Source organism: Aphis gossypii, chromosome 3 (genome assembly GCF_020184175.1).
Source record: "Aphis gossypii isolate Hap1 chromosome 3, ASM2018417v2, whole genome shotgun sequence".
NCBI classification, from domain to species: Eukaryota; Metazoa; Arthropoda; class Insecta; order Hemiptera; family Aphididae; genus Aphis; species Aphis gossypii.
This window is the reverse complement of record NC_065532.1, coordinates 41,003,591-41,024,048: the sequence shown is the minus strand read 5'-3', so window position 1 is coordinate 41,024,048 and position 20,458 is coordinate 41,003,591. Positions and strand designations below refer to the sequence as shown.

Sequence of the window (20,458 nt, the reverse complement as noted above, 5' to 3'; positions counted from 1 at the left end):
GTTTATTATATTTGTGATGATAGAGTAGTGAGTATATTGACTACTATAAATACCTATATATTAAGAGTTACCTTTGTACTTCAGTAATCAGTACTGACGTAGGTAGTCACGGAAAACGGAAATCCACGCATCTATTAATACATTTATTTTGGTTACCAAAGATATTATTAATTTCGTTTTGTTTTGTGTGTATTATGTTCAATATTGACTAATGATCATAGGCACAAATTTGTTCAATTTAGTACCGGGTTTAAGTTTTAATTCGGTCCATAACTTCTTTCGCAAGAAGCTGATGATTAGGTAGGCAATACAATAGCAACTTTTATAAGAGTATCAATATAAATTTGGATAACCTAACTACATGTACACAATATTTTGGAATATTTTAATTGTGATTATTCGTTATAATTATTAATTTGTAGTGTACATAAATAAAATATTATAATAGCGTAATACTGTAACATAATATGGAGTTTATAATATTTATCGACAATGGTATAAAAATACAGAATTTTTTATCTGTAAATAAAACCTAACTTGGCCAGTTTTGCGGATGATTTCGACACCCGGGACGTGCACCCACTCCCGACCACCGCATCTAGGGTATCTGAAGTCACAGCAGTTTTATATTTTTTCTTCATATAAACTGTCATCACAGTAATTAAATAGTTTTGTACGAGATGATCGTTACGAAATCTAAGCTAATACTGACAACGAAAATTTGGTTTTTTATTTGAAATCAGACGAACGTGTTATAAACTTATAAACATTAGAACCAATACAACTCCTTATCAATAAACAAATAATTACATTATTAGTGTTTTAGCCAATTCGTTTTTATTTTTACAAAGTTTATATATACATAACTACCTATTAATTAGTATAGTACTTCGGTAGTAGTGTAGTCTATAAGAAATTATTTTAAAATTGTAAGCTTCATTGGCCATTTTTTTTTGTATATTTTTTATTGGGCATTCGCCCGTCCGTAATAATAATAATAATAATAAATAAATATAATATACAAGTATGTGAAACTTGCCCGAGTTCTAAAAATTTTACACTTCGGCATTAAAGTACCTATTACAGTTATTTGTTTTTGAATTACTATAAATAAAATAACAAAAAAATCGATTTTGATAAGAAAAAATTCAATAAAATATTTTTTATCTTTAGTTTTTCCGGATTATTGAATAAGGTACGGAGAAATTTGTGAATTAAAAATAAAATAAATGTTTGTATATTTAGCATAATAACATAGATGATTGGTATATAAAGGTATTAGATACTATATAGTCTATAATATAATAATAAATAAAGCATCCACATTTTTTCGCACTTTTATTTATAATTGAGAAATGTACGTATCACTTATACTTTTTTTAATGTTATTTATTAGATTAGGTATAGCCGTATAGGTATCTTTTAAATGTACAAATATTTAATCAATTGATTTGAAAGATTAAATCGAGTCGAATACTCGAATGTACGAAATAACAAGTTTATCAAATAAAAATAAATGTTCAACATGTCGAGTAGAATTGCAGAAGAATAATATAAAAGTTATAAATTCACATCTAATAAATGATCTAATAATATATTATTGTAATTGGCATGTTGACATGTATATTTCTGAGTATTTCAGTTCATATTTCATAGTTTATATTATTATAGTGAAAAATTATACTAAAACGTACAACAACAATTATTCAAAAATCAAAATACGGAATAAGAAAAGTATATTATTATGTATATTACCTACGTACTATTCGTTAGTCTGTGATTCATAATAATATCATTATAATGTGCAATATGCAAAAAACTTTTATATTTGTTAATAATGAACTAACTTATTGTATTAATTTTCATAGTAAAAATTATCTTTTTTTGTTTATTTACTCAAAAATAAAAACAAATATATAAATGTTCAATATTTTTGAGTTGGCAACTATTATTCTGTTGTCGAGAAGTTAGGTTGCAGTAACCGGGACCACCGCCTCAACCATAAATCCGGTAAAGGAGATAATTGAAACATTGAATAAAAACACTAACCTCAAAAATAGAATACTATATATTATTCTGAATCGACTGAATCTGTGATCAAAAATTATTTAAATTTATTAACTTGTAAGTACCTAACAAGAATTATAAACTATTAAGTGATATTCTTAAAATCTTCATTCTTCATTAAATATATAATATTAACGTTTCAGTAGAATAAAAACCTATTAAAATGGCTTTACACGTACCGAAAGCTCCGGGTTTTGCTCAAATGTTAAAGGATGGTGCCATGGTGAGTGTCCTGTTAACTAATGAAAATGTACATATAATATACTTATTGGTTTCCGTTACCTTGTTTTAGCATCTTTCTGGTCTAGAAGAAGCTGTATATCGGAACATCGGTGCCTGTAAACAGTTCTCTGATACCGTTAAGACTGCATATGGTCCAAATGGTATGAACAAAATAGTCATAAACCATATTGACAAGATATTCATCACTAACGATGCAGCCACAATTGTTAAGGAGCTTGATGTAAGTGTTTCAGATACTTAAAAAATGTATCAATTTTTTTCATCTTAATATTTGTGTAGATTGAACATCCAGCTGCTAAAATCATTGTATTCGCGTCTGAGATGCAAGAACAAGAAGTAGGTGATGGAACTAACTTTGTTATCATTTTTGCTGGTGCATTGTTAGAACAAGCTGAACACTTATTGAAAATGGTTAGTACCTGCATTGTTTCAACTTTTAGAAGTCTATTTTGAATCTTATTTGATAATTTAATTTTAAATGATTAAAGGGTTTAACTCCAGTTGAAGTATGTGAAGGTTTCCAAGTAGCTCTTGAAAAAACTCTCGAATTATTACCTACTTTGACTTGTCATGAAATTAAAGACATCAAGAATAATGCTGAACAAGTAGTATTAACACAAGCTGTAAAATCATCCATAATGAGCAAACAATATGGCCAGGAACAGTTTATCACAGATCTTGTGTTAAAAGCTTGCAGTAAGTATTATATTTAAGTATTTAACTCAAGATTCAATTCTTAAATTGTACTACAATTTAACTTTTTTTCAGCTTCTATTCTCCCAGAAAAGACTACATTCAATGTTGACAATGTTAGAGTGTGCAAAATTTTGGTAATTATGATTTATTTTATAATTGTTATTACTAACTATTAGTAATACCTAATTTTATTTTGTGTTAATTAATTTTTTGTCTAGGGATCAAATTTATACAACTCTACTGTTGTGAACGGTATGGTTTTCAAACGAACTAATGAAGGTGATATTACTAAACAAACTGATGCTAAGATTGCTGTATACACATGTCCTATTGACATTACTACAACTGAGACAAAAGTATGTTATAATTATTTATAATTAATTAACAAAGAAATACGAATTTGTGTATAATTTAATATTTTAATTATTAATTTTAGGGAACAGTTTTAATTAAATCTGCAGAAGAATTGCAAAACTTCAGCCGCGGTGAAGAAATGGTACTTGAAGAACAAATTAAAGCAATTGCTGATGCAGGTGTCACTGTAATTGTTGCTGGTGGTAAATTTGGTGACATGGCCTTACATTATTTGAACAAATATAAAATTATGGGTGTTCGATTAATGAGCAAATTTGATTTGAGAAGATTGTGCAAATCTGTCTCAGCTACTGCATTACCCAGACTTGTAAGCATTTATGTTTAAATATTAAATATCACTTTATTTTAAGCAAGCATATGTTTTTAAAAGAAAATTGAGAATAGGAAATTAAATGTGTCTGGGAAACTATTTAAAACTATTTATTTTTAAGAAAAAAACTCGATTTTTCCATTGGATTTTAAATTTATATTGGTTAATTGAATATATATATATGTATTTAATCCAGTGTTTCTTAACCCATGTATAGTCAAATAAGTAAAAATGTGTTAGAAAGTATATTAAATGATACAACATGTACACAAATTTGACACAGTTTACGTAAACTATTAGGTACTTGATATTATTTCGGTGGTGATTAAATATAAGTTATCTTTTAATGACATATTTTATATTTATAGTATCAATTAAAATTAAGTATTACCCATTCTTTTTTTGTTGTTTTTGTTTGTCCCAAAGTATGAAATATTTTAATAGTGTGTAACCATAACAAAAAGGTTGAAAACACTAGGTCAAACAAGTCTACTCTTTTACTTAGATTTATAGATTTATTTTGTTTTGTGTGATATTTATCTTTTTTCAGAATCAATTTAAAATTATGTATCAAAAAAAAAAAAAAAAAAATGCAATATTGGTTTAATTTAAAATTAAAATTTAACATAGTGATTGTTTAACTTTAGACTCCTCCAAACAAAGAAGAACTTGGTTATGCTGACTGTGTATATGTAGATGAACTTGGAGACACTTCATTAGTAGTATTCCGTTTAGATGGTAAAGACTCACGTATGTCAACAATTGTTGTACGTGGTGCCACTGATAACTACATGGATGATATAGAAAGAGCAATTGATGATGGTGTAAACACGTTCAAAGGCATTTCCAGAGTATGTTAATTTAAAAGTCGTTTTATATGTTTTGACATATTGAATAAATGTTTTTAATCTCATTTTAGGATGGAAAATTATTACCTGGTGCTGGTGCTATAGAAATGGAACTTGCTTACCAAGTAGGTTTATATGCTGACACATTGCCCGGATTAGAGCAATATGGTGCCAAAAGGTTTGCAATTGCTCTTGAAGGTTTTGTTAAAATTTTAGCTGACAACACTGGTGTGAAATCCAATGAAACTCTTGCTGAACTTTATTCCCAACATAGCAAGGGAAATAAAAATGCTGGTTTTAACATTGAAGTATGTTTATTATTTTTGAATTTTTTGTTTAGTTTTTTTATATATTAATTTATAATTATTATTTCTTTAGCCTAAAGGATCATCATTAATTGATGTCACCAAAGCTGGAATATTTGATTCTTACTTAGCTAAGTTTTGGGGCTTACAATATGCTACACAAGCTGCATGTACAATACTGAAAGTCGATCAAATAATAATGGCCAAACGGGCTGGAGGTCCAAAAGCACCTGGTGGACGTGCACCTGATAATGATGATGATGCATAATTTTTTGTTGTTCACACTTGGTATATTTTTTTTACCCACTAATTCAAGTTACTAACTCTTAATAATAATAATACTAAGTATTTTTTTTACTTGTAATTTTAAGAATCAATTTTGTAAAATTCTAATAAATAAATTAAAATGATTCTTAATTATTTCTTAATTTTTTTTTTTTTTTTTCAACATTTTAGAACACTATTATTTATTTTTCTTACAAATTTACAAAATGCAAAGCTATAAATTGTTTTTAAAAAATATTTTTGTTGTTTGAATTATTGTTTAATTACATATACAGATAGAAAAGATAAATAAATTCTATTTTTGTTGTCATGCTTAATTTTAATAAAAAAATGAATCATAAGAAAACAACTTATAAAATAATATAAGCCTATTCCATATTATAATCAGTAGTTTTTAATTTTACAATGGGAATATAAAATGATTTATGTTCCACGGGATCCTAGTATCAAAAATTGGTTTTTTACCAAACAAACATTATCTTGGTTGATTAAGACCAATATTTCATACATACCCATAAAAAATATATTATGTTTTTATATTTTTAATGGGCAACGAAGTGCACAGGGTCAGCTAGTATTAATATAAATATTTGGAGGAAGTAATGCGAAATCAGTCCCCTCCCGGTCGTCGGTTCAACCAGCAAAAAAAAAAAAATATTACATTTTTGTATTGATTAATTGTTTACTGTTAAATAATATTAGTTATCAGGAGCGCTTATAAAAACTAAAAAAAATCTTTTATTTGATATTAAATATATATCACTAAACTAAATTTTTGTTTAAAGTACCTAATATTGTATGTCATAAGATAAAATTATTAAACATTTGTATTTAATTTTGATCTTTTTTTTCTTTCTAGTTATTTTTAAATTTTTCAAACTTTTTATACTTTATAATAATAATAAAAATAAAAATGGATAAGACTTTAAAATTAGTATTTTACAACTTATAACAATATTTAATAAATGTCAGAAAAAAATAAATTATGAAAGAATTATAATTTTATTTTACTTTTTATAACATTTTGAAATAAAAATGTAGGAATTGACTGTATTTTTAATAACTCTAAGTGAAATCTACCATCATATTTACTAATTATTCATTTGATAATGTTAAGGGAATATTGAGTTAATTAAAATATAACTGTTGTTTATGAATGAATTATTATCATTTATAACATAAAGTAAGTATGTCTTGTACAATCTTATACTTTTTATGAACATAACTATTAAATTTAATTATTGTAGATGAAAGGTGAATATGGAATACCTATTATAAATTAATCCTTATGGGGAAGTGAGATAATTAATAATTGATGAAATATCTTTTCTTTTAAGTAACATTATAAACATAAAATATCTTGGTTAAAAACCGAGTATTGTATAGAACTTTTTCACAATTTATTTATTATTTTGAATAAATTATTAAAGGAGAAGCATTGGTTATATAAAACAATTAAAACACTGAGAATAATAATAATTTACATACTTTATGTGTTAATAAATATTAAAAAAACATATTTCTGTACATTTTCTTATTTGTATAGGTATCATTGTATTCATATAGCATTCTAAGAGTATACAAAGTCAAACCGTATAGTTCTGTAGCTTTCAATCAAGTGTTAGTACATCAGTTTGAAACAGTTAAATTATGAACGATATTTACAATTAATTTTTTAACAACCGTGTTAAAATGACAAGTGTAGATAAACTAAAAAAGGGACCTCCTACAGTTAAGATTATTAGAAAGCTGCTATATAAAGAATAGCGAGATTAACTCATAATTTGTTTATAGATACACAATAAATTATACTAAATCGTTATATGGTTACATTAAAATTAAGTCAACGGGTTTTTTGAGGTGTACGACCACCCCCATAGCCGCGTGTGTGCGTCCACCGATCCGGAAATGGTATAGACTCCGATAATAATTAAACAGTTGGTCAGTGAGTAATTACAATATCTTAACATCACTGCGACATTTTAAAAATTTTCGGGTGCGCTCAAAATATACAAACATAATGTAAGAAAAACAATATTATTATGCTCACATTGAGCTTAAGTATTGTTTTACATACAATTATCATTACAGTGGTAATAGGAACTCTACGGCGAGTTTATTTTGTCGTTTTTCGATTTGACATCGGTTCCGATTTCTTCAGCTTCGTTGATGGTGTTGGGCAATGAGATGTTTTTACTTTCCGGTAATGTCATGGTGATGGCCGCGGCCGCAAGTGCGGTTGATCCAAATACAAGCATTGTCGCGAACACTCCGAAATACTCCGTCTGAAAAACAATAATATATTTATTTTGATTGTTAAGACAGGTCGACCATTTAAGAGTGTCGGGTGTGGGGGAAATGCTCGGAATGGGTCAGCGACACGCAGTTCTGGTTCGTTACAGGTACTTACAGCTTTGTGTACAGCCTTCCGTTTCATTAGTAAGGGGATGAAATATTTAAAAATATTTTGGATTTTACATATTTTATTTTATTTTTAATTTGTTGAAAAAATTTTCAACTCGTTTATGTTAAACATTATAATATTTTTAAATGCAATACGTTTGAAAACACGACAGATCACAGATACTTATGACTTTATTCTAGTACATGTATACATGAATGATGTATATATATTATATATAATATATTTTAATCATACATTTTTCAGTATTACGAATTACAATACATCAATAGATGTTTTTAATGTTTTTATACTGTATTGGTGTATTACTGTAATACAAATACGAATATAAAATTGAACAATAATCATAACCACTATTATTATTTTCGTATCCACAATTATTATTCATAAACTGTGCGCGGTTGCGATAAAAACACAGGTTTTGGTCCGCATGGAACGGTACTGGTCGCGGGGTGGAGGAATAAAGACCTAGTATCGTATGCTACCGCTGACGATGAGCACAGCACAATATGTCCGAACGTAATTAAACTTTTTTTTCCGTAAAACATGGTTTCGTACTTCCAATAATACGGCTTACTGAAGGGTTTTACGTGAAAAACACCTATTATAAAAATTGTAGAGGAGAATTTTATCTAGAATCGTATAGAGGCCAATTTTTGATGTATTTCTTCAATCGTCCAATAATTCATAATAAATTTATGTTTTTTCTTACTTTTTATTCTTTTAATTTTTTATATGATTAATAAAAATATCAAAAATCGGGCTCTATACGATTTTTGATAAAATTCCCCTTTACAATTTTCATAATAGGTGTTTTTCACGTAAAACCCTTTAGTATTATTGGAAGTACGAAAACATGTTTTAAGGTATATTTTTCTGGAGTGACACGTCCTCTTAATGGTTGATAATTTTATCGTTATTTAATTTATTTATAAATTAAAAAAAATTAAGAATACTATTAAAATAGTTGTTTTAATATTTTTAATACGTGTTTTAAATTTTTCAAGAGTTCATTCGTTTCCTATCACAATCAAGAGTGGGTAGTCTTGCTTAAAAAATAAATAAAAGAGATTTGTGATAAAAAAAGTCCACAACATAAATTGCATAAATTGTACGGGTCGTCACGCCTTATTAGTGTCGACTCTGTAGCCAGCAGCATAGCAATAAAGGTACAGGTATTTCAGATTATCAATTATAATTTATATTGTTAGTAATTGTATATAATATATTAATATATTATACTTACCAGCAGTGTGGCTTGAGGTGCTAACATGGACCCTATCCGACCGAGCATGGAGCACATGGACATCATGGTGGCTCGCATTCTGGTGGGGAATATCTCAGCGGTAAGCATGTAAATTATGCAAAACGCGATGGATATTGCAAGTTTACTGACCAAGAACAGCGACAGCTTTATCAAGTAGAGTTCTGTTTTTAGAGAAAAAGCAACGGGACATTATTAGTTAGTTACTTGTTACATTTATACTTGGTGAATAGGTAATAATATCAATAAATGAGTAATAAACTTATAACGCTAATTGGATTAATAAAATCGTATAGTTACCTACATAATATTTAATAATAAATACCGTGAACAAATTGTACAAAAATCTAACAAACGGCGGGTAAAGTTTTATTTAACATTTTTGTTAAATATAATTTGGCTTATATTTTTCATAATCACATATTTATTTTATAAATAAATTGATTTCAGTTTTTAAGTTTTAATGTAAATATAAGCGCCAAAAGTTCACTACTCCTCTTCCGCCCTGCAAAACTAGTAGACGGAAAAAAATGACCCCTCGAAAAAAAACCCAAAAATATCGAATGGAAGATAAACGTTAAAATATGAACACATCTTGGAATAAAAAAACCCACAAAAATAAGTCCATTGAGTGTCATATAATTTTTCTATTTAATATTTTGTTGATCAAAGGCACTGTAATATAGGTACCTAATAATAATAAGAATACGTATAGATATTAGATATATTATAAATTTATAACACCAATCCATGTACCTATCCATTTTGTCCATTATAGACAAAATTATTTATTATCTGGTTAAAATAACCATAAATGAGAGTAGAAATAACTACAATTTTTGGTATTTTTAATAAAATACCTGCACTTTATCCTAATAAAAAAATTATTTTTGTGGTTTTTTTTCCACGGGCTTTTTTTGAGCAGTTTTTCCATGATTTTTTTCGGGATTCCCCAAAACTAGTTTACCGCCTACATTGAAAACAACTGAACTAGAATAATAGAATTAGAACCAAGATCTATCAGTAGATGCCCGGACTTCGGACATTTATCGGAAATTGTCAGTAAAATATCGGTTTTGCTGATATTTATGCTTTAACGTAACTTTATACAGTATACTATATAGATTTATACGTCTTAGGATGTCTGCTTTGTTTGTGAAAATTTGTGTTCTAATTATTACTCATTACTCACCACCGGACATCAAGTTATACGTGACGCAAGTGACGCCACTTAACACGAACATACAACTCAGTGACATTTTTCTGGACATGCCTTCCATTATCAACCAGTTCAACAGACAAGCAGGGATCTCGACGAACAACACTAACGAGAAGTTCAGATACTTGTCTCCGGCGATGTCCGTCGAGCTTATCGTCAGGCCATAGTATACTAAGGTCACCGCTATCCTGGTGGAGTAAAAAAATACACATTTATTAGTAAGTTAAATTGTAAATGTCAATAATAATAGATTCTCGCAATTATATGAATATTCGCTAAAACGATTCGCATTCATGCGTCTCTTTGATATGTAGTGTTTATATATACTTAATAATGTAGGACGCTAACTGTATTTTTAGTAACACCACAGCAACAGCTTCCCCTCCTCCCCACCACCCAAAAGATTGCAAGGTATTGTTAACGCTAATTTTTATTCTTAAATGTAGTACACTAATGATGTATATATATTTAATTTTCTTATATATAATGCACTAGTTGTAGTCATTTCAAGTTTTGGAAATTTTAATTTAAAGCAAGGGTTGCCAACCCGCGGCCGTGATTACAATTTATAATTAGTATAAAAATATAGAAAACCACATTATGTCAATTGATAAAAAAATTAAATCTGTAAATGAAATAAGGTGTATGGCCCGTGAATTTTTTATTTTTTATTTTTTGGCTCTTGGCACCAAAAAGGTTGCTGACCCCTAATTTAAAGGACAAAATTGAAAATATTAACTAATTTAAAAAATACGAAAATGAGAAAACATCGAAATCGAAAAAAGTGATAATAAAATATTATATTATATTTTATATAGATATACTCTTATCTATAATATTATATGCTTTTACATTTAAAATAACATATAGCAATATTAGTAATATCAATGGCCTATACCCAAAAAAATCAAAAATACACTCATCATTATCATGTGTTGTATTATCTTGCATTGCGCAAGCAATTATACATTTAACGAAAAATTTTAACAATTTCTTTATCCATGGAACACATATTATTTGAAATATTTTAATTCCCATCGAATAGCTTCTAAGTAGCGATAATAATAACATTTTTCTCTATACGCTGGCCGTGCATTTCTAGTTCACAATATTGTATGTATACTATACAGCTATATGTGTGCATTTTAAAGCGACGCTATGTTAATTGCGTCAAACAAAGAAGTGAGCTTCTCCTGACCACTGATAATAAGATATATTAATATATTATATAGTGAATATTTATTTAAAATTTTATTTCTCAAGATTCATAAGTTGGTGATAATTATAATACATGTTAGGTACATGAAGTATAAAGAAAACAGGTTTAAAATGTACTTTATATCGGCCCTCACACGATTTTTTTTTTTAATTTAATGCTTTGTGTCTGAGTTTGTGATGGGAAATTTGAAAATATTAATTTTTTTTCATAAATTATTATTGAAGATTGAAAAGGCTATAAAAAAAATTTAACTACCAATCTTAAGTTTTTTTACGTTTCAATTTTTTACCTGATCCTACCCAGCAAATTGTAGGATATTTATTATTTTTGTATTTTTCTAGTTAACACTAGTCGATTTGCAAGAAAAAAATTTTAACATCTCTAAAAAATACCTATTCTACAAGCATAAAATTATTAATTCATAATACGTGTTTTAAATGTATATATTGTGACATTATTTTTTTTATATTATGCAACGTGTATGTGACAAAATTATTGAAATAGCAATCTTACCACACGTACGAACACCTGATCATCCTCCAGAATATAGTTGGAGAACGGATTATGTCTTTTAAAATGCCGCTGAACTTTGCGTCTTTATTTTCCAAACATTCCATGCTCTGCGAAAGTCAACATATTGGTAAAGCATGTATGTGATCGATTCGTTAAGTAATTTTAAAGTTAAATTTCATAAACTGTTTAGTGTACACTACTACACTACTATATAGGTACATTATACGTATATGCTTAGACGAGTGTAATATTATTTGAATTTAAAATATCACCTGTGTTTGGTTGTTAATATTCAGGTTTGGAAAAGGCTTATTATTGACAGCAGCAATTTTTTTGAGAGTGTTGATCACTTTGTCGTGTTTACCTTGACTTTCCAACCATCTCATCGACTCTTCCGTTAGCCTATATGTATGAAAAAATAACAGTAATTTGTGTTAACTGACTTAAAACAAAAAACAATCCCAAGATAATAACCAAAAGTATGAAAGGAACAGCAATCCTGGGATGTTGACAAGCTGCAACAAAAGCCTCCAATCTCTTACATATTTAGCGGTATAAGCCACTAAAATAGAGCCAATCGGAAGGAAACATTCTAGAATTGAATAATACAGTACACGCTGATGAGGCAAAAACAACTCCATTGCTATAATTAAAGAAAAAAATCATTTTAATTTACATTCACTTTGATTTAATATATTTTAATGTCACAGAATTAAAGGACATTTTGTAAGTATAATATTATACTTTTGTATAATATATAAATAGTCATGTATTTATCAGTTAACTGTTTTGAAATTTGAGTTTCTGAAAATTTACATACCTAATATAAAAGTGACGGTGTAAATTCCACTGGACACTGTCGAAGATAACAATTCCAAAATCATGAACATCAAATAACTGGTTGAGAACGATTGAATGATAGCTAGCGCGGCTGATGTTGCTGCACAAAACACCATAGTAAACTTTCGGCCATACCTAAAACATTTCGTAAGTATTTGAGAATTTTTAACTATATAATAAATTGAAAGGCATGATGTTCTGCACAGTAAAATAAGAGAGTTTATTTTACAACGTAATTTTTTGAAATTAAACACTCACTGTCTTGAAAAGTGCATTCTTTTTTGAAAATATATTTTTATATAATTTAAGGCCAATAGTCAATACAAACTAATATTTTTACTACTTTATTTTTATCGTTCTATAGTTTCGTATAATTATATAAACAAAATATTTTTTCAAAGATTTTATTATATGAAAAACTGATAAATAAAGTTAATTGATAATTAGGTAAGTTAAGTTATAAGTGAATGATATAGTAAATACAATTTTCTGGGTTCTTATGTGTCACTCCACTTATCTAAATTTAAAATATTTATAAATAATAACTTATAGTTAAATGGCTATACTTGTTAGAAATTTGATTTTTATGGATTGAAATTAAATATATATATATTCTGTTTTAAATTTATGAAATAAAAAAAAATGTATATCTTTTAAATAAGTAAAAACTTAAAATTTGGTAACGATAAAAAGTAGTAAAAATATAATGTTTTTCAAAATCTTGTCTTGTAATGATGGAACTATTAAAAATTATGTAAATATTATTTCCAAAAACAATAACATTTCTTGAGAAATTTAAAATAATTACAATATTATTCATGTATTAAAAAAAAAACATATTGCCATTGAACAAATAAAAACGTCTCATCTACTTCAAGTCATTCCTTAAAGATATTGTGCGTAACCTTCAGTGTTCGTTTTTTAATCAAAACGTGTTCTTTTTTATCAAAAATAACGTGTCTGCATTTTTATCTATCATTATTCATCATTATAACACCGGAATAGATTAATCACATGCTTACGCGATGCAATCAAACGCGACGTTACCCCGTGGTACATCTTATAACTACTACGATAATTCGATAACTTTATGTCTTTATGTTATAATATGAGTTTTCCCATGTATGCGTAGGCAGGTAAAAATTGTAAATTGCCGATAGAGTCACCTAACCTTGTTTTATACATGTTTAAACAAATAATAATGATTCGATACAACTTTAAGGTTCTCAAAAAATATTAGTTATGGTTAAACTGTATAAAAATGAAATTTAATAGATTAAAGGGTGCGTTTAATATTTTGTGGAATTATGCGGTGTCCCCTCACATAATAACTTTCGATCCCCGCTCAAAGACTTAAAACCATTCTCTACGTATACCGGTGAACTTCTCTACAATTGGTAAATACTAAAATGATATAGTCGTAATATTATGTATAGCTGGAGGGTGATTTTATACATATAAAAATTTAATACTCGTGAATAACCATCGTTTAATATATTAAATGTTTCATGTATGTTAATATGTATTTTTTATATTTATATATAATTATAAAAGTGTTTAAAGAGTATGATATGGGCACTTAACAACAGACATTTCAGACATTAGACATATTATTCTAAAGGTCGTTTTAACTTACTGCTTATTATGGTAATATTATTATAATATGCATAACCTGTCCAGTTTATCTTATTGGCACTCTGTAACCGTTAAACATTACGATTTTACAAATACAGTGGTCCGTTAATATATTATAACGGAAAAATATCCATCGCTCTACCATAGTCCAAAGGATTACGATATATTTTTTTTAATATAAATAATACATTAATACGGTTTTCAGATCACAATTATTTTTAAATTATAAGGATTGCTGAGTGCCAAGATGAACTGAACGGGTTATACAGTATTATATTAATATACTGTATTATGTAATATGTACGAATTTCATCGCAACCAATTTTGCGATGGATTTTATAATTAATATTAGAGTGAATTGACCAGTAAAAAAACAGATTTAGAACATTATCAGTGTTTGTAGATAGATTTTTCAATTTTTAAAGCTATAAATTCAAAAATACTCATACTTGATTAAAAATTAAAATACAAAAAAAAAAATTACGTAAAAATATAGATAATTATGAGATTTTTACCTATACATATGATAGATCTAATTCACTTTAATAATAAAATTAACAGTTTAAATTTAAAGTTAGTTTTGCTGAACGTAAATTTACTATAATGTTGTGCAGTTTGTAAGATACAGATAATAGATATGTGATGCGGGTGTTATGCGTCCTAGGAGCATTGAGCAACACCTATTATCAATTTACATTTTGGTGAAATTATATTCAATTCATAATGATATTATCAATAGTATAAAATATAATATTTTAATATTCTGTTAAGTTTCAAAAACTGAGATAGGTTATGTTGTAAGATTCCAGATTTATTATTAATAGCGCTCACCTGTCCGCGATTATCCCTGACATTGGTATTCCGATGAATTGACCGAAGTTGTTGATTGTTCCCACCATCGATAGCTTCCATTTGTTATCTTCGCACATGAGTCCAAACTACTTAGTAATAATATACATATATTAATAATTGGTAAATAAAATCAGTAGGTACATAGTACATAGTAGGATTTTCATAGTATCCTATTTGTGTTAAAAAAAACTTCAAAAACTTAAATTTTAAGATTTAATATTCAAATAGATACATCAATATTTTAGAAAAAGACGTATTCTGTTTCAAAATAAAATATAAAAATGATTGTACCAAAAAAAATACATTTTTAAGTCTATAATTTCTAGCATAGCTGGTATGTTATATTAGTATTATAGTATAAAATGTATGTTTTGTAGTATAAATTTAATGCTATAATAATATAATGAAACATTTTTTTTTTTTGGTATATTAATTTTTAGAAACAAAAAATTTTATTTTATTATGTGTGTGTGTGTGTGTGTGTGTGTGTATTTAAAACAATTAAAACAATAAATATCGATATTATTTGCTAAATTTTTTTTTTGTGTAGGTACTCCTACATTCATATCGACAAATTGTTTATAAAATTAAAACAATTTTAAATATACCTAATATAAAAGATAATCTATGTACCATACTACCATTGTTCCTATATTTTATATATTTCGAATTAATTTTGATTTTATTATAAATACGTACTCAGTGGCGTAGCCAGGAATTACCTGAGGGGGGGGGGGTTAATGACCTTTTTTTTGCTCACCTTTAAAATATATTGTCCAGGAGCGGTAAAATGTACTGAGTTGTACGCTATTGAATAATACATTTCATACATAAGTATAACAGTTAACAAAACTATAAATTTATATACGTTATAATAACAATTTTTTTTTAAATTCAGGGGGGTTTGAATACTCAAACCCCCCTGGCTACGCCACTGTACGTACTACAAACTACAAATTAATTTTTAGCGTATATTCAATTTTACTGCAACATTCCTATAAAACTGTTAGTTTTTTTAAATTGTAAAAACGAAAAAATTTCCTCGAACATTGGAAAACGAACTGCCGTGATCACGTACACGTACGTCTTTCACTCTTACCATAAAAATAGGGAACCGTATTTATTAACAGAGATACGTACCTCCGTGCCGATGGTTTCTTCAAAGTCTTCGAATACCCAACCATTGTCGTAGCACCACTCGACCACGCTGACGTTGAATCCATCAGACGAGCACCGCGTACCGTTTACTAATGGACCAGACAACGCAGCGTACCGCTGACACTTACGCGGCTGATTTGTATCGTTTTTATAAGGCATTGTAAACCGCAACCATTCAGGCTCGTACGTACTTTCTTCCTTATCGCATTCCGGTATTTTGCACCTGCAATAACATAAAAAAAATACTCCTATTAAAACTTGTCTGTTGCTTTATTTTACCAGAAAATAAATTTTATTCACACCGATGGATAGTGGGATATAAAGTATGGCATAGAATATTTAAATATTTTTTTTTTTACAAAAAAAAAAACTACCCACAGCCGTACAACTAGTCTGCGCAGTTCACACATGATAAAGCTTTAATATTTAAATATACATACATTATAGTATAATATAGTCTTGATTTTATAATAATTAATTTATAATACATTCATTTATATGGATAACTTATTTATAGTTAATTATAGATAATTATTTATTATGATTATAGCAAGTACTTATATGAGTTGAATGAATTAGTGTTATAATTTAGTGTTAATTTAATTGAAAATTATTACACATTATACACAGTTAATTTAATTGTCTGGTTCAGGATACTTTCAATTATCAATCGGTACTTATACAGATGATATTTATTTTAGAGTTTATATAATATATTCTCAATTTTAAGGTTGACTCCAATTTAAGTCTGTACCTAATGGGTTAAGCAGTAGCATCTTAAATTCGTATAACTATTAGGTAATTAAAATATCCGAGTTAAAATATAAATTATATTATTTATTAAATTATTAAACATTAAGACAATTCTAGACTAACTGCACTTTAGTACTAGCAACTCGATAGATCACATTGGGTTAATTATGTTTTCTATAAAACTCCTATTTGTCGTGTTTATTTTACTGGTTAACTTATGTCGCATTTCAGCCACGCCACCATGGTACTCATAAAATAAATAAAGAACACTGCACACATGTAAGTTGTCCCCTCATATACTTGTATGTCAGATAATCGACCTCCCAAATTGACCCCTTTCACATGGCATTCTCACACATCTGGAATTTTTACAACCACTTTCTCGTGGTGCCTTCTTTTTAATTTAAGATACATTGTATTATTTTATTCTATTAAAATACTTTTTTTAACGCGTTAATGTATTGTAATATCGAATATCTTATATAAATAATTTTTTTTTTTTAACAAACATTAAAAGTTTGAATGAGTCACAACTGCCGCTCTATATGTTCTTCTTGGCGTTGGCGTATAAAGTATCCAATATTAACTAATTATATCATTATTTATTGTTTATTTAATTAATTATAATATAATAATTTCGTATGACCGATTACACGATACCCGTCAATCATTCTAGTTAGATGTTGTCGCAGTGACATAGCAGTTATTTTATTTTTAGTGTACCTATATATCTACATAAGCGACTATCAGTTTTTGGTTAATTTTTTTCGTTTTATTTATCTACTCACAAGAAAAGAAATGTTTTAATGCATTTTTTTATTGGTGTATCTATCTACTCACCACATACCCGTATAAAATAAAAATAGATGCTTAAATATTTCGTTTTTTAAACATCATAGTTGTCGTTATCATAATACATTCTCATCGCAATCATTATATTATAATTTTCAGTTGGAAATAACAAAAAAAAAAAGTTATTCCCACAAAATATCCACCATCTCCGTAGTAAGAAAATATACGCCACCAAAAATCACCAATGATCATTCTGAGATACAGTACTGCAGAATACATCACTTATACATATTTGGATATAGAGGTTTAAACTTGAATTTGTTTAAAAACTGTTTTTATAGAAACGTGTTGTATATGGTATTATTGCTGTTGGAATACAAATAGGTACCATTGTAGATACAATAGCCACGTATTATAAATTAAAATATAGTAGATGTAACCATGTCAGATATCTAACTAGTCCTTCTTTTAATTAAACCACGAAACTTAGTAATTGGTAAACGATCAAATTCAAACAAGAAATGGGTAAACACAACTTGATTTATTTCATATTATACCACACAAATAAAATGTCGTAGATTAAATTATTATTAATGTATATAAATTGTATCGAATTGAAATCTCTACGAATCGTAAAATAATTGTTTTAAATGACCTTAACACCCCAACTTTCCATGTGGTAGTCTAAACATTTCATAATATTTATTTTATAATTCATTAATTTTTAATATCAAATTTTTATTTCATAAATTCACATTCAGTATAAAATGTTTATTGAAACAAGGTTTATAGTATTTTTGCTTATACAAATATCATAAATTATAATGTATACAATCAATGACTACCTAGTAATTATAGAAATTATTAGTCACTTACTATGTAAAACATAACTTATCTATATTTTTTTTTAATTTCATATTAATTGCTTGATATAATGCTCATTAATAGTTTAAAAAATACTTTAGTTCTTATTGGTCATTGTTAATTGTTAAACCTATAATGAAATACAAGTAATTAAAGTTATTTAAATAGAATATCAAGCATTAATATAATGACAATAGTTGTACTAAACAATAATTGTTGTGAAAACTTATAAATTATTTAAAATTAAAATATGATGTAACCTACAACATAAATATTCTTATATCATCTCGCGTGATACAATCGGTCGTAACTAAATTATAATTTTAATATGGATTTAAAATCGTACTGTATTGCTATATCGATACGTTAGTGAGATGAATCGATTTTTTATTCTGAAATTAATATCATTGTATAAAAATATCAGTTTTAAAAAATGTAAACTTTGAAATAATAATATACATCAATGGTACGTGCTCTGATGAATATTATATTCGAATGTAAATACTAATCGATAGAATTTTTCCAGCATTTACCTGTATTTTAAATCACTGGCGGTGAAGACGTAAGTGACCGGCGACACGTTTGAATACATAATCATGAGGCCGAATAATATGCAGCCCATGAACTGGTACCGGCCCATGCCTAACGAAATAAGCACTTTGTCGATGTCCACCATTTTTGTGAGAAAGTTTGCTTAAATTTTTCGAAGACTGTGGTGCAAAAATCGCTGAATACGTCAACGGCGTCGCGGGTAATGTGCCGGTCACGGATACGAACTGCAGTTAAGTAGTGCAGTACAGCGTGCTGCAAGGCGTTGATGTTCCAACCTCTACCAACGGCGGCCCGGCGACGAGTGCACAACGTGAAACAGGTTTGCTCTGGGTATGGCCCTCGTGCGGAGATACGTCTACGCTTAAATTATATACATAGTACGCATATATGCAATATACATGTATATTGTAAACAATTACACATATTTAAAATATTATTTACGTTAGATTATTATGTGTCATAGGCGTAAGATTTATTTAGTCAAATGCGTATCAGGAATAGGTAGTTCACACTATAATAATATTATATTATATCATCGTATTGTTATTACTGTGAGTATTATCATATAATACGACCTACGTACACGATGATGGGCACCGCGTGTTGTTTCCCCCTAAACCGAAAGTCCAGACGGCAGACACTGCACTCACTCTCTCTCTCTCTCTCTCTCACATATGTGATTATGTCATAACTCATAATATAATAATAACATTGAACAATTAGCGAATTCGTTTCGAGTTGTTCACTGTGTCCGTACAAATTCGATTTTTGCTGCGTTGCATCTCGTCCAGCGATGGTTACTAATCGATGTAACACGAAATTCCGGATCATCGTTCTAGTAATATTTTTTGTTAAACGCCTTCTCGCGCTCAATCTCGAACTAAACCATTCGACATGTACATGAACTGTGCTATTTCAAATAGGTATATAAGTAAAAGATCTGCTGGGTTGCAATTGTTTTGCTGTATAATCGCGGGTATAATGCTTTGTCGCGACCCGCAGGATTCCAAGCCTTTGAGTACATAGCGCACTCGTCAAGAATTCATTACGTATTAGTCGGTATTGAATCAAAAATAAAAGTGAGTTAAATCAAATAAGATACATTCAGGATTCATTTTATCGAGGGTGTGTAAGCTTTCATTTGCAACGTACAAATGTACAAATTACTTTAGTATTTTTGCACCGATAATTTTTTTTTTTTTAATTTATCCACGCATGCACTAATAATCGCTACTACACTTGTCCT

General features: G+C 28.1%; 2 protein-coding genes across 4 annotated transcripts; one reads left to right on the top strand and one right to left on the bottom strand.

The window, feature by feature from the left end:
• The first annotated feature begins 1,989 nt into the window (after positions 1-1,989).
• Positions 1,990-5,272, top strand: LOC114123460 (T-complex protein 1 subunit theta). Of its 3 annotated transcripts, none has more exons than XM_027986451.2 (11): positions 1,990-2,124; positions 2,211-2,290; positions 2,360-2,530; positions 2,590-2,721; positions 2,799-3,006; positions 3,079-3,140; positions 3,225-3,362; positions 3,443-3,688; positions 4,339-4,542; positions 4,611-4,847; positions 4,918-5,272. In XM_027986451.2, the coding sequence occupies exons 2-11, from the start codon at positions 2,231-2,233 to the stop codon at positions 5,110-5,112; spliced, it is 1,653 nt and encodes a 550-aa protein (XP_027842252.1). In that variant the 5' UTR covers positions 1,990-2,124; positions 2,211-2,230; the 3' UTR covers positions 5,113-5,272. The 3 variants fall into 3 exon arrangements, with proteins under 3 accessions (XP_027842252.1, XP_027842253.1, XP_027842251.1); XM_027986452.2 differs by having other exon boundaries at positions 2,035-2,124; positions 2,214-2,290; XM_027986450.2 differs by lacking the exon at positions 1,990-2,124 and having other exon boundaries at positions 2,131-2,290.
• Positions 5,273-6,599: 1,327 nt separating this feature from the next.
• LOC114123468 (solute carrier family 22 member 21-like) lies at positions 6,600-19,567 on the bottom strand. The gene is made up of 10 exons (XM_027986461.2): positions 19,194-19,567; positions 16,234-16,474; positions 15,073-15,179; positions 12,587-12,741; positions 12,241-12,409; positions 12,039-12,168; positions 11,767-11,873; positions 10,008-10,222; positions 8,798-8,979; positions 6,600-7,414 (listed from the first exon to the last, which is right to left on the bottom strand). Exons 1-10 carry the CDS (start codon positions 19,334-19,336, stop codon positions 7,235-7,237), a joined length of 1,629 nt encoding a protein of 542 aa, XP_027842262.1. The 5' UTR covers positions 19,337-19,567; the 3' UTR covers positions 6,600-7,234.
• Positions 19,568-20,458: the final 891 nt, after the last annotated feature.

Coding starts and splice junctions, on each gene's coding strand:
- LOC114123460 (XM_027986451.2), top strand. CDS start 2,231: ATGGCTTTACACGTACCGAAAGCTCCGGGTTTTGCTCAAATGTTAAAG. Junction 2,291..2,359: donor TGTTAAAGGATGGTGCCATG/GTGAGTGTCCTG, acceptor ACCTTGTTTTAG/CATCTTTCTGGTCTAGAAGA. Junction 3,689..4,338: donor CTACTGCATTACCCAGACTT/GTAAGCATTTAT, acceptor GTTTAACTTTAG/ACTCCTCCAAACAAAGAAGA.
- LOC114123468 (XM_027986461.2), bottom strand. CDS start 19,336: ATGGTGGACATCGACAAAGTGCTTATTTCGTTAGGCATGGGCCGGTAC. Junction 15,180..16,233: donor AAGAAACCATCGGCACGGAG/GTACGTATCTCT, acceptor ATTACTAAGTAG/TTTGGACTCATGTGCGAAGA. Junction 12,742..15,072: donor TCAGGGATAATCGCGGACAG/GTGAGCGCTATT, acceptor GAAATGTTTTAG/GTATGGCCGAAAGTTTACTA.